A 23713-nucleotide genomic window follows, 5' to 3' on the forward strand; every position below is an offset into this window, starting at 1 on the left:
CTCCTCCTGCCCCCCAGCTTTCTGGTCACAGCTCAGCACGCTGTGAAGGTTAAAGGGAGACAGGGCGGGCTTGAGCGACTCGGCAGAGCAGACAGGCTCCTGGGGAATGTGCATCCATTTAAGGAAGGCAGCTCATCCTGCAGCACCAGGTCTATATACAGTAAGGAGTCCCTTCCCCCCTGCTCTCGGGGGAATGTCGCCCTCCACAGACACCAGCGCAAGGAAGGAGCCCTCCAGTTGTAGGTGAGTGCCTCTGACAGGTCCCTCAGGTCCAGCTCTGTTAGTTACCTGGTGGAGCTTTAGCTGAGACCCACCTCCGAGGCACGGGCTAGCAGACGAGGTCAGAGCCAGGAATTAAATATGGCAACTCGTATTTATTACAATTATGTACAGTCATATCTTATATTCTGAAATCTATACATGATCACATAAATGAACATGTGTTTCTCAGTGGGAAGGACAGACATGGCTATTGGTCAGGAAGGCCTGGCTGCCTGGCTCCACCAGGAGGGAGAAGCACGCTCACCACCGAGGAGCTAAACCACGACACAGCAAGCGAGACATCTTGTGTGGTTCAGAGGACTGCAGGGCAGGTGGGCTGGGGACAGGTGCCCAAGAGCAGCGTCTGTCAGCCAGGACCCGGCTGTGGAAGGCCATGTCCTAGGAGGCCCGCGAGATGAAGAGCAGGCCCAGGACCCTGGCTTTTGGAACGGGCAAAGAAGAAGCCACAAGCCAGGCCAGGGCACAGTGGGGAGACAGCAAGACCACAGGGGGCCGTAGTTCCCCTGCACTGAGGTGACAGAGGCAGGAGGTGACATGAGCTCTGGCCATGCATGGTGCCAGATGGTCAAGATACTCGGAGGACACACCTCGACAAGACACCTGTCAGGGAGGGGGCGGGGCGGCGGGGCATTGAGTGCAGAGCTCCCGAGTCCTCTGCCTGGCTTGTGGACAGCCAGAGCTGCTGGGGCTGGGGCTGGGGCTGGGGCATATTTGGGAGGCTGGTGAACAGAAACGCAGCCCACGCTGCTGCACTGAAGGGCGGCCCCACCCCTACCTGGGCTTCTGTCCCCTTGTGGAAGCAGAGCCGCAGCTCTTGCCCACCTGCCTCTGATGTCCTGGGGCACTGGGAAGGTGGGCGGCCAAGTGCCAGCCCTAGTCTCGCTCACTCTCATTGCTGGCGCCTTCTGGCCGCCGCAGCTTCTCTACCTGCTCATTGATCTGCCCGTCACCGCCCCGTCGGTCCTCCCTCTGCACCCCAAGGACGTCCTCCTCATCCACATGGCTCACATCATCATCCTCATCCTCCTCATCCTCTTTGTCCTCCCTCTTCTCCTCCTCACCCTGCACCTCCATCCTCACCTGGCCCTTGACATCTAGTACCCCTTCACCCTCTTCCTGGGGACCCAGCAGGTGGTATGTGGCCGTGGAGCCCTCCGGGCTGTGGCTGTCCTTCCCAGGAGAGGATGACGTAGACTCGTTGCTGACAGGAGAGATGTCACTGCTGCTGTGGTGGTTGACGGCCGCAGGGCTGGAGGGTGATGGAGACTTCACTGGGATCTGCCAGGAGGGGATCTTTGGGGCCGACGGGGAAGGAGGGAACTGTCTCCTAGCAGTGGACAAGGAAAAAAGAGAAGCAGGTAGAGGTTGGTGACAGCTCCTGGCTCCAGTGTCACACACCCCTTGGTCCCTGATCCTAAACACTCAAGCGATGGCAGCAGTTTCTCTAGGGTCACGAGGCAGGGCCCACCGGAGGCCTCATCAGCCAAGCTAGTGTGTCTACCAAAAATGCCCTGTGCTGCCTGATGCCCTAACACAGCCTCGCCCACCTCGGGGCAGGACCTACCAACCTTGGCAATTGTTGGCCTGCCAGCTGGGGGCCCAACACACTTTGGAGTTGCCCCACCCACATTCAACATTGTCCCTACTCCTCTCCTGTGGCCAGACAGGGACAAGGAGGCAAAAGAGACCGAGGCTGGGAACCCAGAACCCCTGGCTAATGCGCCCATAATCTCAGCCAAGGGTAGCAGTGGGGAACCCTGGCCACTGGCTCAGAATCATTCAGAACTCTGAGCCCAAACTTTGACCAAGGAAAAGCCAGCTCTGCCGGGCCCTCAGCCAGCAGCCAGCCAGACTGAAGCCCATTCCAGGACAGACCTGGGAAGTTGGGTCAGCATGGTCATGGCTCAGAAATGCAGCTCTATGACATTAAGTCCTGTTTCTGCAAAGGACAAGAGGATAAGTCCTGTTCCTGCCCAGGGCTGTGCCGCCTACCAGCACTGGTCACACAGTCAGCCTTCAACCCCAGAGCCCACCCGGTGGCACACGCACCATCCAGGCCTGCACTACACAAACACAAGCAGCTCAGTTTGCTGTTTCCTTGGTTTCAGAGTCATCTGATGGCCTACATCTGTCCCCTACCCACAGAGACACCTGTCTTCTAGGTTTGGAAGGCCAAAGACTTCTAAGGACAATCTGCATGCCCTGCCTGACCAGCCACATCTGTTATGGAGACACTCCCTCCTCCCTCACCTTAGGAAGTGTGCTCCTCCAGCCCTCCAGCCTGGGCCCCTCGGAGCATGCGGTACCCCATCCTCGCTGCTCCTACAACGCCCGCCTTGGCTGTGCAGGCCTTGCCTCACAGCATCTAAGTCCCTGGCCATACAGACACTCATGCCTTCAGGCAGAGCCCACTCGCGTGCACTCAGGCCGACTGACTGTTTACTCCAGCTTTCTAAACAGAGGCTTCCAGGACACTCGCGTTAAAGTCTGCTCACTCCTCAACCAGGTCAACACTGTGAACACTGCACTGCCATTCTAGGGAGCACCAGGAAGCTTCCGGAGAGGCAGAGCTGGTCTGCTGATGCGGCTCTCACACCCTGTAGGCTTCAGTGTGATGTTGTCTGAGACAAGGCTGCCTGGAAAGAGTGGCCACCTCCAGGTGCACTGTGACAGTAGGTGTCATGTACCAGACAGTTCTCTGCCTGCAGGCCCTGTCTCTGCCCCACTGCTGACCTCTTGGACAAGCATTTTTCTTCTTTTCCTCTTTTTTAACACAACACTATGGATGCTATCCTATCCCCTGATGTGGGAGCGCCAGCTCCTTAGGAGGGGAGACAGGAGTGCCTAAGGTTCGCCTCAAGATCTTCATCTTCCAGCTCAGTGAGGGGTCCCGACCCTCCCATGATTGTTGTGCCCGCCCACAAGCCCCCAACACCACCAGGTTGACCTTCGATAAGCGAGAGCTCTCAGCTTCCTTTCCTACCGATTCAAAAGAAGTCCTTTCAAGGAGTTGATTTCCGACTTGAGCTCATTAATATTCTGGGACTCCAGGATCCAGTTGGTTGATGTGGTGGCCTGTAGGTCAGAACACGGGTCACAGTGGTGCCTGGTGCCAGCCTGCGTCTGGGGTGGGGGGATTTAGAAGGGCCCTGGCTGGGGCAGCAGCTGCAAGGTACTCTGTGTACACTCTGCACTGTCACGCCTGCCTGTGACAACACCCTATGACAACAGTCCCCAACCCCTGGCTGGGGATGTGGTGGTGCAAAGAAGTCCTTCTGTCTCGCACTGACACTGACGGCTTGTAGTGGTGGCAGGTGATATTATGCTTGGACAGCGGGAGGGGCTGCTCTAGCCATGAGAATCTTCCACTGCTGCTTAATGTTTGAAACATCCATTAAAACAACCACCAACAGACATAAGCCACCTCACAATGACCCTCCCTGACACCACATCTCCCCAAAGAAATCAGCCTAACTAGTCAGTCAGGGCGGCAGTCCCAGCGCCAACTAGTCAGGGCGGCAGACCCAGCGCTAACTAGTTAGGGCAGCAGTCCCAGCGCTAACTAGTCAGGGAGGCAGTCCGGAAGTGGCCTAAGCACCCGCTAGCTCCCCAGTCCTGCCTTGAAGCAGGCCAAGATGGCAGCCTCACCTGAATGCCATCTCCAAGCTGCTCGGGATCTCTGGCTCCTGGCTGGGACCTCAGATCTGCAGAGGTTCCCCAAGGGTCACAGAGGACGCCCCTAACCAAACCTCACTGTCAGCAAAAGCCCCTGTGGACCACTCCACCCAACCTTAGTCACCGTGAGGGACAAGTCAAGGAGTGGAGGACATAACCTCATCCCCAGAGTGCAGGATACTTCCCATCACTAACCCCTCAAGAACCACACCCTATGGTGTGAAGAGGAAAGGCCACGCAGTCGTCCATAGGCTGGGGCTGTGGGTGGCCATGTGGTCTGTGACTGTGCAGGCCTGAGAGGCAGGGGTCAGCTCTCCAGGCTCTCGCTAGGCCCATGAGGGGACATCCCTGGATCTTCCCTGAGCATGGCCTCTGATACAAGGTGAGGACGCTAAGCCAGCCTACACAGCCCTCTGGGCACACCCCTGTGGAAAGGAAGTCCTCAGCTGTAGTCTCAGGAAGATAGACCTGGGCAGTCTGGGAAGGGGCAGGGAGCAGGCCACTGCCCTCTCACCCATCCCCATAGGTTCGTGCCACAGACCACCAGACAGCAAGGCCAGGGAGCCACTGTTGTGGCTTCTCTGAGCCCTTGAAAGCTACAGCAGCCCATTAACAAGGGAGCGATTTCCACTCACTGGCCACAAAGGACTCAGATTTCCAAACGCACATGGTGCCAGATGCCAGGATTTAGAAATAAAATCTGACATCTGGGGCTTTTTAGCCAGTCTCTTTAAAAAACAGTTGTAGCAAACTCACAGGCTTCAGTTTTATGTAGGTTTTTAATTACTTAAAGCTCTTCTTTTCATTTTTTACAGTGCTCCAGTAGGAGTTTGGAAGGCAGATATAAAAACTTACATTACAGCTGAGAAAACATAGCTTGAGTCTTTGGTTTATAGGGTAACGGGAGTCCTCACACACTGTAGCCCTGGGTGCCAGGCCAGAGCCTCACTTCAGCAGGGAGAGCAGGGAAAGGTTCTATGGGGCAGGAGCTGTGTGTGACAACTGTGGACATTTCCAGACCACAGCAGGCCCCACACCAGCCATCCCACCTTCCCGAGAGCTCAACATGTGGTCCTGATCTCAGCTCAGGGCCTGAACACGGTTTTCCAATTTCCGGAATGGCTGCTGGCCACTGGTAGGCCACAGATCTGGGTGATCCATCAGGTGGGGGCCGCGCTGCCTTCCTGCCTGCTTTACAGCTGCCTCTAGGGCACATCCAGTCAGTCCAGCAGTGATATGGGATGGGTGCTGGAGGGGTTCTTGGGGACCTTCCTCACAACATGGACCCACCCCACCCAGGCTCTACCAGAAGTGCAAAGGTGTTCAGGTGCCTGGGTTCTCAGTCCAGCTGCAGAGGGTTGGCAGCCCTGGGCACGGCTCTGCCGGGGACCTACAGAGGAGCCCATGGAGCCAATAGATGCTGCCACTCAGACCCTGACAGGATGGTGTCTCGGGGATGATACTGTCTCACCCAAAGGCAAGGACCCGACTCCTGAGCTCACTCTTAATCTTAAGCACGTGACAGTAAGTATAACGAGGTAGGTACTGGCCACGGCTCCAGTTTACAAAGACCCACAAAGGTGTAAGTGACTCCCTGTGGTAGGTAATGGGGTAATTGCAGGTAGGTAACTGTGCTAGCAAATGGGGGCTGAGGGTTGACCCCTCTGCCTGCTGCTGAGCAGGCTGCTTCAGATCTGGGCAGTCAACCTTAGCTGGCTCCACTTCCTTCCAGATCATCTGACCCCATTGCAAGTGAGCCCCACACCTTAGGTAGAGTGTGGTCTAGGAAATGACCCATGGTGCACTTCTCCTTGGCCTGGCTGTGACCTACACCGCAGCCTGTAGGGGCGTGCCTGTCACCAAAGGTTCATCAGCAGGAGGTGGCATGGAGACTAAGAAGGTTGTTCTTGCTGTTAGAGTGCGACACTAATACAGTGGTGCCCCTGCTCCCCTTCTTCAATGGGGCAGACAGGGACAACCCTAGGTGTCACCCTATGACAGAACACTGAAAATGGACGGTCAGGCACACGGAAGACGGTATACAGTTGTGGAGGGTCATTAGGCTTAGAGTTCAATGAACAGACCCTGGCCTGGGGACCTAAGGGCCCAAAGTACCTTGGCAGTGGCCAGCTCGTGGGCTAGCTCCTGGACCTTCTGCTGCTGCTGTCTCAGTAGCTCTTGAACAGAGGCCAGTGTTGTCTGTACCTGAGTCACTAGGGAAGAAAGTGTCATGTCTGGTAAGCCAGTGCCCAAGGTTCCCTCCTCGCCCACACACCTGCAAGCTGCTCCCCTCCCTGCTCTGCTCGGCTCCGTGGAATGTATCTGCAGGCCCCTGCCCCCACACCCAGATAATTTATCTGTGCCTGGGGTGAGCCACCCGCTCCCTGTGTAACCTCTGGTGTTTCTACTTCATCTTTCCATTGTGTGCTTGTCTGTGGTCAACAGTGTATCCGTTCAAAACCTCTCCCCTCTAATTATGCCGGCTGTGCCGTGCCGTGCCTGGCTCTCCTGCTCCCAGAATGCTCTGATCATTCATCTCATTGGTCTCCGAGGCCTTGGGTGCTCAAGGGTAGCTTCAGTTCCAGGAGAGTTGAGGCTCAGGTCTCCCTTATCCAGGAATGGGAGACTACAAGTCCCACCTGCGGCCGTCTCTCCCACTCCCTACCCCGCTGAGGATGCGCCAAGGCCCCACCACCATGTGACCTGTTGAGGCCTGTGACTACCCTGTTCCTGATTCCTAGGAGAGCAATGGTTCATGGGACAGATGAGCTAGAGGAGTCCAGACAGATCTGCACAGGTGCCAGTGAGGGACAGAGCCTCCTGCCTGGGACAGGTGGCTCTCTTGCCTGCCTTGAGGTTTAGATTCCCAGCTCCTACTTAGTAAACAAGTTCATAAGGAAAAGAGCCACCTCTGCCACAACAGGTCTCAGCTAATCTGGGCCATCACTGGGGCAGCAGGTACTGAGTGCCACCGTGTGGAGTCGATAACAGGGGAGGTGGCAGGGGTCCCGGGAGCCACAGTAATTACAGACTCTCTTGACCCTGCATCGGATTCTTCGAGGGAAGGGGGAAAACAATCACTGAAAACCCCCTGAAAAACCTCATAGAAGCAGAAATTAAAAATGAACTTTACAGCCCTTAGAAAGGCTGTCATTTTATTCCCCTTATTAATATTCTGAGGTTGGGAGCCTTTCCGTAAAAACATAATTAATTGAGGCCGCGCCGACAGTAAACAAGCAATTTCAAATTAAACCGAAATGACGGCGGCTTCATTTGCAAATGTGAACAGATTCTCAGAGCAGATAAATGAAGTCACCACAGAGTGGAGACGAGGGAGAGGGAGGGGCCGAGAAGGGGCTGCGTTAGGCCGCTTTGAGGGGTGACTTGATGGAGTCATTAATCTTTACCTGTCTGGGCCACGGTGCCACTCAGTTCCGAGAGACTCGCTGCCATCCTCTCCAGCTGCTTCCTGTCCTCTCGGCCTCCCAGGATGAGGGGCAGCAGGTACTTCTGCAAGAAGTGGTCAGGTGAGGAGGTGGCCAACACCAGTCTCTCATCAGATCCCACCGCCCTGCTTGCCCTCATCTTCTGCAGGTCACTCCACAGGAGATCTGCACTCTCTATACTAGAAACAAAGTGCTTGAAAAAGTTACGAGACTGACACCCGGCCTGGTAAGAACTTCCACCCCAACAAGGACCAAGACCAGAAGGAAATGAGCCTGGGCTGTGGCTGGGGTTGGGGAAGGGGGCAGGCAGCTCTCTGAGCTAACTCCCCAGCCTTGGGAAGGCCTACCTCCCTGGGTGAGGGAGGCCTTATTACTTTCTCTTACTTTCCTTAGATACCTCACATTCCTGTGAGGCTTTTAAGTTCTATTTCAGAAGTTCTAAGCAGAGACTGCAGAAGGATGTACCAGAAACTGACCCTACTGGTGGCTCCTGGGGAGGAGAGCCAGGCAGCTTCTCACTGCACCCTTTCTGAATCTTTCACACTTCAATTCTGCGAAGGAAACAAACCGCCTCAGCCATCCGGAAACAGTATTAGATTTGAGTAAACACAGCATTACTGGAGAAACCAGAGGAAAATCAACAGACGTCCGGGCTCGTTCATCTTCCATGATGGGATAAGGCATGCCCATGGGGAGCATACTACAGCAGGAGGTGCATCCTTCACAGAAAGAGCCAACAGCCTGTGTCCTCCCAGAACCCAGAGGTGGGGCAGAGGAGAAACTGCCCCAGGGGACACAGAAAGCCAAAGCTGGTGACTGCAGAGCCACCAAACAAGGGTCCCTGGAACCAGCCTCTCCATTAGGAAAGCAGGGGCACACCTGTAGGGCTTGGGACGTGGATGGACGACAAGGGCTGGAGGTAGAGTTGTTAGGTCCCCATCAACCCTAGAGCATAGCTAAGCACGGGAGCCCAGCAGGTGCTGCCAGAGGGAACTTAGGGTCCCCGACAGGGAAAAGGAGGGACTGGTCTCCACTGCTGGCTGGCTCTATAGTAGGGAAGAGAAGCAGGTCTCTCAGGGGTTTGTGGGAGAACTCATTTCAGGAGAGGCTCAGAGTGAGCTCATCATTTAGCATATGCACAGAAGCAGTTCCTATTTCGCAAAGTGCTTTGCAGCCACAGTGTGAGTTATTACCCACAACTGAGCGAAACTCATCAACTGCAGCCTGACGCTTCCAAAGTATAAAAGTCAAGAAATTCTCAGCTGCATAACCAGCGCCCCCCATCCCTGAGGCCAGAGCCCGTGAAGGGGGAGTGCTGCTGCTGCTGATCTGGCCAAGTCTGTTTGTGCAAAGCAAGACAGCTCCACTTGTTCTAAACTTAACGAATACCACTAACATGCTTAAGACATGTCACCATTGTGACCAACATTTCAATGTTTCCTTTCTTTGTAAAACACAGGCTGGTAGCCAGAACTCCATGGAAACAGATGACAATCTCCGTGTCACATTTGAACCAAGGTGCCACACCTCCTGTTCTGTGGGGTTGGGGAGGCAGGTCGCCACTATGATGAGACAATTGTGAGCTGCTCACAGGACCCTGGTACTTGTGAACTCTGTGTTGGTGCCTGTCTGCAGCTAGTGGTCTGAGAAAGGCTGCCCCACACAGGGCTCCACAGCGGCTCAGGGCGGGGAAGTTCCAGGCCTGTAACACTTTGCTTCTGAATTTCTGCACAGGGATTTCTTATTTTGGCATCAGGCACTACCCTGAAGAGTTATGTTCTGCCACAACTCTGTCATTAGCTATTGTAGGAAGTAAAAAAATAAGAATCTAAGGTTTAAACACATTTCATGTGCTCAAAGGTACATGGCAAGCCTAGGAATTCAGTAGAGTCCTTTAAAGAAGAAAAAAGAGAAAAAGAAAAGACAAGAAAAACAGTCACTAAATGCAGGCCGGGTTAGTGGGAGGCGTCAGGAGAGCATGGCTTCTCTCCAGGGTAAGCAGGCCTAAGTGGGGCCTTCCAGACTGTGCATCTTGTAGATTAGCTTCTCCAAAGCAAGGGCAGGCCTTTCTCCTGGTATTGGGAGGAAATGTTGGTTCAGTGACTTTAGCTCTGCTGTGAGCATCTTGAGCTACGAACTCTTGAGGGCTCGCTGACTCAAAAGGCTTAGGGAAACTCCCACATTTATACAGATGCTACCACAGTCCGCAGAAAACAAGAAGTGTGCTGCTTCCTGAGCCAGTTGTAAATACCAGGGTGGAACAAGGGCATCTACGGGGCTTCCCATGTGCCAGCAGGCAGGGAGCCAACACTGCTCCAGCACTATTCCAAGACTGACTCCTGGCCTTAACTGCAACCCCGAGGCCAGTTCTGCAGATGCTGGAAGCCATCATACGGAGAAGATGCATTCACACTCCTGACCTGCGCTCCTGCTCTGCCTTCAGTGTGCTCAGAATGTTGCTGGAGCAGCTGGGCAAACCCATTAAAATCAAAGCCTCTGCTGGTGCGCACCGCCTCTGTTCCTTTACTGAGTATTGGACTCGCAGTGCCGACTGATATGGGCAGGCACACTTTCACAACACTGCAAAGTCGGACTATCTGTCTCAGCCCCATCATATGGATGGAGCTGTATACTCTGGGACAAAGTCAGATTCAACACACACAGCTAGGCTCCGGTGTCCAAGCTTGGAACGAGTTTGCTCTGCTTCTCTAATGTGCATGCGTCTCAGTGGTGCCAGGCGCTACTCTAAATACCTGAGCCAGCCGGCTGTCGATTCGTGCTGTGGGTGGGGGTCAGGGTGGCAAGAGGAAGCAGCAGTGCTGTGTGTACTCGCGTCTCTCCTGCCGTGCCCTGCTTCCACCCCAGCCACTGTGCTCTGAGTGCCTGTGTCAATAAGCCAGGGGCCAGGAGGGAGGAGGGAGGATGCATAACCTTTGGAGGCCACTTACCTTGTACAGCTGGTGAAAGCCAAATGCAATTCCTGCCATGATGATGGCCAAGGCACCATAATCTCGCCATCGGGAGCCTCCAGGGCCTGCGGCAGAAAGGAAGAAGAAACTAGAACAGGTCTCTGCCCAGGAGTGTCGCAGTGGACAAGCCAGGGAGACACACAGCGGTAGAGAGCACGTGACCGTCGGAACATCAGGGCTCGGCTCTGCCCTCTCTTCTTTCCAAGGTCCCAGAACCGCCTGCCTCACTTGAGATGGAAGTGATCTGACCGTGAGATGCTGGGAGGAGGTGTCCAGCTGTGAGCTTAGTGCCCAGCCATGGGCTCAGAAGGCAGAGGGGATATAAGGACCTTTGGCCTGGCCTCATGAGGTCAAGGAACAAGGATCATTCTAGAGGCTACTGTGCGCACACCACACAGAGGATAAACCAGGGGTCAATGTGGTCTAGGCCTCTCTGCTCTGCTCATTCCTTAGGCTATGAAGACACAAGTCTGCCAAGGACCAAGGCTTGTCTCCTGGAGGCAGAGTGGGTGGGGTGGGGAAGACAGGCCAGGAGCCTGGCGCCCTCACCCACAACAGTGGCACTGGAAGCCCCAGAGGGGACGCCCTTCCAAGGGCTGCAGAGGCAAACACAGCCTGGCTAGATCAGAGGCCAAGGGAGCTTTAGAAGGAGAACTTCTAAATTTGCCATTTGGTTGAGGATCTGGAATGAGCGTCTGATGCTCACCGCAGGGCAGGCTCCAGTTCACACCGACCAGCACATATAGGCCCGTGCAGCATTTATTGTGTTTCCTTTCTCCAACTGTGTTCTGAAAACTGTAGAGAAAACTCCAGAAAGCCGGGTGTGGTGGCACACACCTTTAAACCCAGCACTCAGGAGGCAGAGGCAGGAGGATTTCTGAGTTCGAGGCCAGCCTGGTCTACAAAGTAAGTTCCAGGACAGCCAGAGCTATACAGAGAAACCCTGTCTCGAAAAACCAAAAAAACCAAAAAAAAACAAACAAAAAAAAAACCAAAACAAAAAACAAACAAACAAAAAAAAACCTCCAGAAAAAACAGGCCTTGGAGTGCACACCACGCTAAGTAGCACGATGGATGGAATCTCAGCCATGCACTCTGACCCACCCAGGACCGCGCATCCACAGCAACGTGCTACTTGCCTATCACATGCTGATCACCAGCTCAGCTCTCTCTCAGACTGCAGTCTAAGTGAGCCTTATTTCACTTAACAGTGGCCTCAAAGCATAAGGGCAGAGTCACTGATAATTTGGATCTGTCTAAGAAAAGCCAAGTGTTTCCCTTAAGAGGAAAAAGTGAAAGTTCTCCGTAAGGAAAAAAAATATGCTGGACTGCCAAGATCAGCCATGTAATGGGGGTGGGGCATGCCTTGTAATATAGCATACTGGCATAGTTAGGTTTTATCACTGTTAATCTGTAAATTAAACCTCTAACAGCTGTGTACATAGAGGGCCCAGTTTCAGGCTTCTACTGCCCTGGGACATGTCCCTGTGGGCAAAAATCCCCTCAGTTGCAGATGAGAGTCTACCTGCAGAAGAGAGGAGGGGTCTACCCTCCCACAATCAGTTCACCAGGGGCTTTGGGTATGTAATCTGGCCTGTTCTCTCTAGGCCTCTGGAACAGAAGTCAAGTCTGCCTCCCCTCAGGGGATCTTCCAGGAGGAAGGACAGTGGCCATGGTGGGCACTCTTGGCAGGCATGGATGAAACAAGGTACTGTGTCAGTGGAAAAATTGTCTACAAGATGCTCGACAGGCTCTGCTGCAAGAAAAGCTGCCTTTCTCCAAAGGTGAGTGTGGGAGAAGGAGGGACGGGGCACTGTGGGAACTCTCAGAAGGCACCGTAACTACCACTGGTTTCCAGCTTCGGTGCTTTGGAGAGCTCTCCTGCCCCGTCCTTCCCTCTCTACCTGTGCCTGCAAGCTCACCGAGGGACTCACCACCGTCTGCTGTCTCAAAACCCAAGGAGAGGAGCAGGCTTAGTGGTGGGCTTCGGGCACAGAGGAGAGGCCGTGAGTCTGTGGCCATCAAGGACGCCCTTGCCTGCTGGGGGACATTCCTGTGTGCTGCAACCTCCCTTTCCTCCAGACTCGGCTCTGAGACTTCTGAGGTGGGTGAGGCTCTCAGCTGGAGCCTGGCATGCAAGGCCTCTGCCCTGCATGGACCTTCCCGTTGCTCCATCTTCCTAAGTTAGCCAAGCTTTGCTCTTCACGGCAGATGTGAGGTGCAACCTCTAGTAAGTACAAGTCCATCTTAGGAGAAACCCGTGGTGAAAGAGTGACCCCCCACATGGAGGGACATGTCCCTCGAGAGCACCTTCCCTAGGTGCAGCAATCAGCAAGCCACATTCACCTTAACTCTCAAATGGCCACTGGCCGCTGACTATCCTATAAGAAGGCAATTGTACCACGCTGAAAACTCGACCAGACCCCAAGCTTGCTGAATCAGCTGCTTCCACGCACACACCTCCCATGCTTGGACAAGCGCAGACTCTTTCTGCTGACATCGAGACCCTGAGGCCACACAGCCACCAGAGCTTGAGATCCTGGGAGCTCGGGCCCTGCACATCTGTCCCCCACGCAGGACTCTGCTCTCCCCAGGCCCGAGAAACACCTGTAGTTCCCTGCCGGCTCACCCTTCACCCTCACTGCCGCTGCATTCCTGCCAGGCTCGCGTTAAGAACATTTTATTGCCCCCTGGTTTTCATTATTAATGAAAAGGGACCAGAATGATCTTTCCTAAAGTTCAGAGAGTCTATAAAGACTAGAAGCTGAAATGCCATTTTACTCGTTTTAGAGATGTGTGATACAATTCTGTCTGCGGCAAAATGAAGAGAGGAAAAACTCAGATGCAAAAGCCTTTAACACTGCACGGCTTCAAGGGTAAGAGGATCCATTCAAGCCCTCACACTGGCTCACTCCTCAGTTCCCACCATCTGCCTCCTGCCCGCAGCCCACTCTGAGAACAAACAGGCTTTCCTGAGTGCATTGGACTCTCCTCACCGCACTCCTGTGTATGGAAGCAACTACAGGGCCAGCAACTTGCCGGCTCCAGTTGGGAAGGAACGGAAGGGAGATGCAAAGCTTCTGCGAAAATTGCTGCATTTATTCATTTATTCATATGAATAAGGGATGAATGAACACGAGTGGATGCAGGGACAACTTCCCGAGTCACTATCTCCTCTTGCCACGTGGGTCCCAGGGATTAAACTTGGGTCATCAGGCTTGGTGGCAAGAGCCTGCACCCAACTGAGCCAGCTTCTTGGCCCAAGTAAGCTATCCAACTGGGGCTGGAAGGATGGCTCAGCATTGAGTCCTTGCTGTTCTTCCAGAGGACATGAGTTTGGTTCCCAGCATCTGTGTGGCAGCTTACAACTGTCTGTGACTGCAGGTCCAGGGGATCTGATGCCTTTGGCCTCTGAGGACATTGCACTAATACACACACACACACACACACACACACTGCACTAATACACACAGTGCACTAACACACACACATACACACACACACACACACACACACACACACACACACACACACCACTTAAAAGTAATAATAAATCTTTTTTAAAAAGCTGCACACCTACCAGGTAGTCACACCTATAATCCCAGTATTTAGGAGGCTAAGGCAGGGGGACCACAAGTTGGAAGGTAGCCTGGGCTACATGACAAACGTGAGAGTGAACAGCCAGCAGCCTGCGTGAGCAAGAGCACCCTGCATCTCTCAGCTCTGGTCTTGGTACCTCTTCCCTCAAGGCTCCATCACCCCAGTGGTGGCATGGAGGGCTCCACCAACACCACAGCCCTGATGGCTTTGTGAAAACGCGGGACAGCACCTGAGCATCTCTGGGGCTGCAGCTCTGAGACACGGCAGGAGCTAGGCTGTGGTGGAGCACTGGGGAGGCAAAAGCAGGTGGATCTCTGAGTCTGAGGCCAGCCTGGTCTATACAGCAAGTTCTAGGGCAGCCAGCGTTACACAGAAAAACCCTGCTTCAAATTCCTCCTCCAAAAAGACTTGGCAGGGGACAAACTGCCATGACTAGAAGGCACCCCTGTAGTCTCCCAGGCCCTTGGAGAAGCAGCCTGGGCACTGAGGGCTGTGTAGAACTCTCCAGCATAAAGGCACGGGATTGGGGCAGTTGTGGAGACATTGGTTACAGGGGCGAGAGGGGCAGGGGAAGGCAACATCTCCAAGGCTCTGTAACTATTCTCTGAACACCAACAAAACCACAGGTCGTTTCTTGCACTGTATCTCCATCAACAGAGACAGCCTCTGAGCACACCATGAAAACAGACAAAGAGCGGCAGGAGGGCATGTAGGACTGCAGGTACGACAATCGAGCTGAGAAGTATGGCTCTCAGCAACAGCCCTGGACCTGTGATCATCCTGCTGAGACACTAGACTCCAGTGACTGCCCTAGGGAGGCTGGGGGCCCAAGCACAGGGCAGGGTGGTAGCAGACATCAGCAAGACATGGGCGCTTCCCTCCTTGATCATCAAGACTGGAGCTGTGATTCTACGGTGGTGGCCTAGCTCCTCAAAGCAGCCCGCCAGCTCCACTCAGACCCTGAAAATTAAATGGCAAGACAGGCTCACTCAGTAGGGTCCTGGACAAAAGCCAGTCCACAAATCAGCACCTGCCACAGTGCAGTCGCTGGGTCTTTTGTACAGACAGCAACTGGAGGCACTTACTGCAGGCCAAGCTAAGCCAGGCTGGGCTACAGCACAAGGCGCCCAGAAGCACCTGGCTGTGGCTGGCAACATGGACAGACAGAGACTTCAGAGACTTGAACCTAGAGGCCAAGACCTAGATGCAGGATAGCAAAGCTCTTGTATGCACAAGAAGTAAGCGGCTCAGACAGTTCAATTTTAGCCCTTCTTCATGAAGCTGATTTCTGGTAGCTTATTATATACTGGGTGTGTTATGTCACATATGAAGGCAAAGAACCTTAATACTAAGTTGCCAAGCAGCAATCACAGCCAACAGATCCCAGGCTTGGCGTCACATGTACTTCCAGCGAGACGATCTTTTCTGTTTTTCATGGGCCGTGATGTTGCCAGCAATGCCCTCTTTAGGCACGAAGGACAGAGAGTAAGTAGTATATCCACACCCTCGTCACAGCCAAAGAACAATGAACTCTGAAATTAGGTGCAGTGCAGGCTGAGTCCAGGAACTGAAGACCAACTCAGGCAACACAGGGGCCAGGTCTCAACAAGCAAACCCAGGGCTGGAGGTAAAAATAACTCAAGGTAGGACATATGCCTATCATGCTACCAAGCCCTGCATCTAATCCTTGACACCTTAAGAAAAGAAAAGAAGAAAAAGAAAAAGAAAAGCCAGTTGTGGTGGTTCACGCCTGTATTTCTAACCCTTGAAAGGCTCAAGGCTTAGCTGGAGTTTGAAGCCAATGGATTACAGGGTAAGATCTTTCATTCATTAATTTATTCATATATATTAATTTATTTTATAGTACTTAGTATATTGAATAATACACACATACACATGCTCATACACAAACACACACACACACACACACACATCATCATCATCATCATCATCCCTGTGGAAGAAAGAGCAACCTGTGAGACAATGGTGCTGGAACAGGTGAAAATCCATATAAAGTCTCGAGCTTATACTGTATGCAAAAATGAATGCTACACGGGCCACACACACAAAGAGCGATAACTACATAGATAGATATATGGATTCCTTCTGAAAACAGGAGACACAGAAGTCTTAGAGTCTTAGGATGGGCAAAGCCATAAAAGGTGGGGGCCGTAAAAGGCAAAACAATTGACAAAAAGCATGTCAACAAAAGGCACCATCACAAAAGTAAACAGGCAAGTCACAGGCTGGGAGACAGAAGGGACAGACAGGAGGGACGGGAACGCAGGGGCAGCCTGACATTCACTGAGGCGGGGACAAGGCTGCTTTTGAAAAGGCAAAGGATTACAAGAGTCTTCATAAAGATATAGGACTGACGGGTAAGACCCTGAAGACGGCAGGACTGGAGGGCTGGCTCAGCAGCTCCGAGTACTGGCTACTTCTGCAGAGGACCAGGGTTCTGTTCCCAACACCTACACAGAGGCTCACAACAGTCTGTAACCCCAGTCCCAGGAGATCCCATGTTCTCTTCTGGACTCTACAGCACCACACATTCAAGTGGCACACAGATGTACATGTAAGCAAAACACTCATACACATAAAAATATATATATATAAGTTTTAAACCTGAAAATATGATTGGCATCATTAGTCACTGTATGAAATTCAAAGAACAGTGAGGCCTTGTTACACTCATGTTAGCATGGCTACACATAAGACTGAATACCACATCCCATTCCAAGTGCGGTGAGGCCCTGTTATACAGGTTAGCATGGCTACGCATAAGACTGAATACCACATCCCAGCAAGAAGTGGAATGGCAAATGAACAGAACCCTGAAACTCTCATAAGGGAGTCAGTGAGGATGGCACAGTGGACAGACACTTGCCACCAGGCCCCATGTCCTGAGTTCAATCCCCAAAACAGGTAAGAAAGACACTAAGTACAAAAACTACTAGGTTTGTGAGAGGGCAGAGCTGTGGTAACAAGGCACACACTGGCACGTCACAGGAGTGAGGCATGCAGGCAAAGGCACAAAGACACTTTTTAGGAGAATAGAAAACACATGCACACACATACATACATACACACACTACATTGTGATTACACAAAATAAATGAATTATAATTTATCAAACAGGATATTGAAAAACAACAACAACAACAACAACAAAACCCCGGGACTCTTACTGCATGTATGTTATTCTTCAGAAAAGTGATTAGAAAGAAAATAATTAAGATGCAGAAAGCAGAAACTTGGCATTCAGCAAGTCCATGATAGACACCATCTAAGCATGTTTTCATGTAAGATTTACACACCAATCAATGTTCTCAGCAATATTATTCACGGCACCCAAAACAGGAGTTGGGATCCGAAGGTATAGCTTAACAGTAGAGTACCTGCTTAGCATGTACAACTCACATTACACAAGAAATCAAATGCATGACCAGGAGATCATCTAACAACAGTCCATCAACTGGTGGAAGACCGAGGACCACCCATACAATGGAACACTGACCCTGAGGGAAATGAACACTGTAATATGGGTGACCTCAAAACCACGGTGTCAATGAGAAGAAGCCAGGCACAGAAATGGCCCACTCTGTGACGCCACTTACCTAAAATGCCCAGAAGAGGTGAACTTATAGTTGCCTGGGGGTAAGGATGGGAACCAGGACTGAGAGGGAGGGGATCTGAAGGGTCCTACAGGAAGAGCATAGGAATTCTGTAAGCTCCTCCATGACAATGACTGCACCTCTCAGTTGAGTTACTAAAAACCACTGAATTCTACCCTTGAAATGGATGAGTTTTGTGATATATAAAATATATTCCAATAGTTCTAAAAATTGTTTAGGGGGCTGGTGAGCGGTTCCACAGGTAAAGGTGCTTGCTGCCAAAACTTGAGGAGCAGAATTCAATCCCTAGAACATGACAGAAGGGCAGCCAACTGCCACAAGTTATCTCTGACTTCCGCACATGCACACATGCACATGCATGCACACACACGCTTGCACGTACGTGCGTGCGCACACACATACACACACACAGAGATATTAAAAATTAATGATAAATAAGATGAAAGGAAACAAAACGGACCTCAGAACTGACTGCAGACCTACAGACCGACACCAGAGGCTTCATCCCAGCACCATACGTAACAAACACCACTAAGCATCTTTCTAGAAAAAAAAAAAAAAGACGGGCAACGGCCATAGTAAAAGGAGGCGGGGCGGGGGAGGGGCACGCTGCTGCCTTTCCCCATTTCAAAGGGAAATGTAGAAAGGCCAACAGGCCTCCTCCCACCAAGATGGCACCAAGTTCAAAGCATCGGCTCTTTCTTTCACCATTTACTTGGAAGGTAGTTCATTATCTGACAGAGGATACAGAGAATTCTTCTAACCCAATAATAAGACGAGTAAGAGACAGGACACCAGGACAGACACGCCCCAAGACAGCCGTGCAGATGACCAGTAAGCATGTGAAGGGGCTGCCCTGACCGGGCACTACAGGAAGGGAAAGCCAGCCTTCAGGAGTCAGCCCTGTACACCACATGGTAATGTCACTGACCTCCAGCCGGAAACACAGCTGAGGCCGAGGCTGCGACCGCTGGTGGGAGCTGATGCAGGGTAACTGCTCTGGAAAACACTTTACAGTTTCTGATACGGTTAAACCTACACTTAACATACAAACCAGCAACTCCCCTGCTCGGCATCCGCCCGAGAGAGATGAAAGCACACACAGACTTGTCCAAGAACGTTCACAAGAGGTTTATTCATAACGGCTAAAAACTGGAAACAACCCAAAGTCCATCAAGTGCTGAGTGGCCAAGCACAGCGATGCATCTTCCATGAGGTGGGGGTGGCTCGGGACAAAATGAAACAACTTCTGACATGCACAGCAATGTGGATGTATCTCAGCATTACGTGGGGCAGAGCAACCAGACGCTTAAGCATACATACCATATGATTCCATTTATACACAGCTCAGGAAAAGAAATATCTAACAGGTAGCAAGGAAAAGCAGAGCTGTGGCTGCCCTGGAGGCAGGACGGGGGTGCACTGACTGGAAATGGGGCACAAGGGAACCTTCTGGGGTATTGGAAACGTTCTGCAATGCAGTGATGGTTACGTGAAGTGCACACTCCACTCAGATGGTGCAATCACAGTGGGTGCATTTTACTTCATGTAAACCACCCTCACAAAGGTCACAGGCACACAGCCTGTGTAATGTCTTTTAAAGGTGAGCAGTGGTCGAGAGCAAAAGCCAACAATGCGGGTGTGCTAAGTTTTCCCCAACCTGTTAGTGGCTAAAACCAAGGGAGAACATGACCTAACACAACCTGAAAAATACACGCCTGATATCGCCTGACTCATCCAGCAGAATCTAACATTTAGATGCTATAAAGAGTGATAATAAAGTATCAGTTCTTCCCTCCTAATATGCCAGTCGAACCTTTCTAAATACCACAGCAGCTAGCCACCGGAGCCCACACGGGCCCAGGTAACATGACCCTGAGAGTTCACATCGGCGCCAACACCACGTTCCTGGGCCTGGACAGAAAGGAGGGCAGGGAGGGCTTGGACAGACACCCCCTCCCACCCCCCACCCCCCCACCCCCGTTGTCAGCCTGCTCCTCTCAGTTCTCAAGAAAGGCTCCGCCTCGGTTCACCCAGACAACTGGCACGTCTAGACACCTGCTAAGTCAGAGCCTCAGGCCATTAGAGTTGTAGAAAGGCCCCAGGGCTCACAGATTACTAGAGAAGACACTGAAACAACCACTTCAGTGCAGCGTGGTAGGGAGCAGAGAATGTGAGAGCCGTGGCGCCTCCAACAGGTCAGAATGGAGCACTGGAAAGATGCCCAAAGATGTGGACAGTGGATGCCAAGCCTGGGGAAAAGCAAAGGCAACAGGGAGGGCAAGAGAGGCTCAGGCAAGCATCCACCCCCTTATCTGTCTCTAAAACAAGTGACTTTAACATTGGTCTAAGGACAGTTTCGTTAAACGAAGAAACTTCCAAAACGACTGGCTATCACAAGTTGTGGTTCTCTTCTGTCAGTGAGGGGTAGCTGTCATTTTGCCTCCCCCTCAGCTACTCCAGCTTCTTGATCACCCAGAGATCCTTGAGGTCGTCATGTGCTTCCCTGTCTTCATGCTCGTGTCCACCCTGTCAGATCACTGACCCCGTTGCCCGTGGGGTCAGTGGAGCATCTGCTCTCAGGGGCTCCCTTTCCCCTCGTCTGCACCAGCCTCCTCCCTGCCCCTGCCCGCCTCCCAGGCACTGACAACCTGGCTTAACTGTCCGCAGCGCGGTCAGGCCGGGAGTAAGAACTTCAAAGTCTACAGGGAGACCATAAGCCACTGTGGAGTAGTGTGGAAATCCAGACCCTTCCTCGCTTCCCTTTCGTCTCTGGCCATGACAGGAGCAGTTTCTGTTTCCCTCTGCTGTGTGCCCATCACCTAACACCCCAAGCCAACAGGCCAACCATCACCGACTGGAACTCCATATCCAGAACAACCCTCTTCTCTTTCGAAGACGACTTTATCAAGTCTTTAGCAACGGAAAGCGGACTAAGGGACCTTCTTGATGACCTATTTGTGCCTGACAGGGGTCAAGCACAGTGCCTGGGACACAGAGTCACTCAGTAATGAGTTAAGATAATCAGGATAACTGTGCATTACTAAATAGGGTTGTAACAGAAACAAACAGAAGAACTTTCTCTCAGGACTTCGAAGCAAATGATTCAAAGCTTTGCACCTGCCCTAGGTATCTCTGTCTATTTTAAGAAGAGGCAGCTAGAGCCCTGGCCAGCCTCTGAAGGTGCTATACTGCTCATCAGGGACCAACACTGGTGCCCAATACTGCCCCACAAAAAGCTGCACCAGCCCTTGCTCAGACCTCAGAGCCCTTTGGTGCTTATCTCTCTGGGTGGAAACAAGACAAAGCAGCTCCCCAGGAATCACAAATCCCTCAGCTCAGCAGGGAGCAAGACCCAGAGCCTCCCTCACAGGGCTTGTGAGCACACACACAAGTCCCAACTCAAAGTCAAACAGAGCAGAGCCGAGAGGAGAAACAGTAGAAACAGTACCAGCTTTCTCCTGGATCCTAGCCAGGCTTTCCCTGAGCTCTGCCTGACTTTCTCTGCAGCCTGAGGAACACTGGTTTATCCTCACACTAGGTGACACCATGCCCCCTCAGGTGTCACCTCCTGCCACTCTCACAAAGCCTCCTGACTGCCTTAGCCCACATTAATTTTTCTCTTTTCTGTAATCTTACAGATTTTTTTTGCAGTATAATTAATTTTGGCATTAAATCACAATGTCTGATATTATTCTCTTTTTCTTAAGAGCTTGTAAAACTCTCATATAGTACCGAGTTGAGCTTCCAGTGGGTGCTTAGACTGAGCTGAACAAGTACCATTCTGGCATTCTCTGCATCACTAACACTTCAAGGTCAAGTCCACTCACCAGAGAGCAGAGATAGCAAAGGAGGCATCCAGCAGCTGCAGGGCCACCAAGCTAGGGTGGTTGGGAAACAAAGGTCTACACAGGCCAGCTTCTCCAGGTGCTTCTAAGAGAGACTAAGCTGACTCGGAGGCACTTGGGGCTCGCCCGAGGGAAGCCCATCTTCTAGACTTGGGCTCAGAACAGCTGAGAAATGGGAAGGAAAGGACTACAGTGGTTCTAGGCACAGAATCAGCAGAAACACATGTGAACAGAGGCCATAAATCCCTCCCAGACGCAGACAATGCCTCGGTGATAAGCATGCAGATTGCACACCTAGTTCAGAAACTCCCCTGAGTTTGGTTGTAATTAAGGGGGTTAGAGAGGTAAAAAAAATATATAAACCCAATTAATCATTTAAATATTTAAAGTCAGATTTTTTTCCTCACTCCAGGATTAGTATATTTCATAACGCCAGCAGCCGACAGCCCTGGTTTTTACTGGGGTTCATTTTAGAGCATGTTTAAACTAGTCAGATTGAGTGATGCTTCCAGCAACTAATCGCATGTCAAATAAAAGATATTTTATGTAATAAATTACCGCTACAAGTAATTCAAATGTCATTTATCAGTTTTATTATCAGTCAGGCAAAGTCTTGTTTCTCTATATTAATCAAAATCAAGTCCCCCCCCCCCTTTTTTGGAGCAGTTTTGACACCTCTTGGCAAAAGTACGGAAGTGAAGAGCAGAGTCACTCAGGAGCTGAATGGAGCTGTGTAACACTAGCAAAGCATGAGGCTCCGTGGTGACAACTGAAAACGCCAGCATCAGAAACTGTCACTGCCACTCTTTCTGCGCTGGTGTCAAATCAGGAGGAAGCCCATCTCTGAGTAGACGTGTGCCATTGTTGAAGGAGGCTGCAGACTGAGTCTCAGCCTGCAACCCTGAAGGAGGCTTCGGCCTCGCCCCACTCGAGAAGCCATCAGCTAACTCTGCACTTGCAGAAGGCAGGCAAGCATGGGATGCTGGATGCCAACTCTGTGACCAACCAGAACAATTTGTTCCCAGCAGGAAATTTTCAAGCAACGGAGAGACCTGTGTGGTATTAAGCCATGGGAGGAAACAGCTGGAGCAGAGCAGATGTGCATCTTAGAAATTCTGCACCCAGCTGCCACTGCCTGTCCTCAACAAATCCCATTACACGGCTGGGCTCAGGGACAACTCAGGAAAGTGTGGACACTTACTTAGCCTTTGGTTAAAAAGTATGTTTATAGCCCGAAGTCTATACAACAGATTGATAGGGTTTGGGCTGGGAAAGAGAAATGAGGCCCTTGCTCACCAACAGCAGAAGCCTGCTCCTGGGGTCTCAAAGGTCTTGAGCCAGTTGCCCAGGCCAGAGGGACAGAACGTGTGTGTGTGCTCTGACTTTGTCACTCGGCTTATCCAGAAAGCAAAATGGCTCTCTTGCTACGACGATGACGCCCAGCCTCCGCCTAGTCCCCTCCAGCTGACCACAGGAGAGCAGACCATGCCAGCTGCTGAGGAGGGACCGCCAGCCCAGATGCAGGCAAGCCTGCTCAAAACACTGATAAGAGGAGAAGGAAGAAGAGTTCAGAACCCACCATTTTTAAATACACTCTTTAATATCTGGCCTTGAACTCCCTTTTCAATCACCTTTTGGAAAAAACTAACACTTCTAGACAAGTAAAATGAAGACAATTTAAAAAAAAAAATTTTGAAAGACAATAGGGCCTGTGCTGAGTTATATAAAAAGAAACCAATGTAAGCTATCTCCCATAAGCTTTGGGGATACTTCTAGCTTTTCAAACTCTCCAGGTGACTTGCAGAAGAGGTGATGGTCTTGTCTGGATGGCTGCATCGCACTGTGTCTGTTACCACAGCAACCTCCATTTAAAACAACAAACTCCCTAGCATCAGGAGTCCATGTGATCATTAAGGCACCTTTGTATTTAATCTGAAATTCCCTTAGAATCTGTCACTCCATGAATATACACCGTGCAGTCAGGACAAGGGAGCCACGGTTGGCCCGAATCTGAGTAGTCAGGTTACCTCCATGGGCAAAGGGGAGCCCACTCACACCCCACGTGTGGGCTCGGAAGCCAAAGCTCAGTACCACAGGGAGAAGATGGAAGGAGCAGAGCCGAGCACCTGTGTGAGCAGTGTCTGAGGCAACACAATCGGCTGGCTCCTGCTCCCCTGAAACCTTTAGCACACACTTAAATCCGTGTCTAGATGAGTTTGAGTGTGCCATGTTTTTATTCCTACAAAAACTTAAGAGCT

At 51.7% G+C, this 23713-nt stretch overlaps 1 protein-coding gene across 1 annotated transcript in view; it reads right to left on the reverse strand.

The window, feature by feature from the left end:
• Positions 1-354: 354 nt before the first annotated feature.
• Positions 355-23713, reverse strand: part of Pex14 (peroxisomal biogenesis factor 14) — a 137107-nt gene continuing 113748 nt past the window's right edge. The window contains exons 5-9 of the mRNA XM_021200296.2: positions 10352-10437; positions 7365-7467; positions 6073-6170; positions 3266-3357; positions 355-1609 (exon numbers count right to left, since the gene is read on the reverse strand). Of these exons, the coding sequence (XP_021055955.1) occupies positions 1156-1609; positions 3266-3357; positions 6073-6170; positions 7365-7467; positions 10352-10437 (833 nt within the window). The 3' untranslated portion in view covers positions 355-1155. The remainder of the gene's footprint in view (positions 1610-3265; positions 3358-6072; positions 6171-7364; positions 7468-10351; positions 10438-23713) is intronic.

This window comes from Mus pahari, chromosome 6 (assembly GCF_900095145.1).
Source record: "Mus pahari chromosome 6, PAHARI_EIJ_v1.1, whole genome shotgun sequence".
Taxonomy (NCBI): Eukaryota; Metazoa; Chordata; class Mammalia; order Rodentia; family Muridae; genus Mus; species Mus pahari.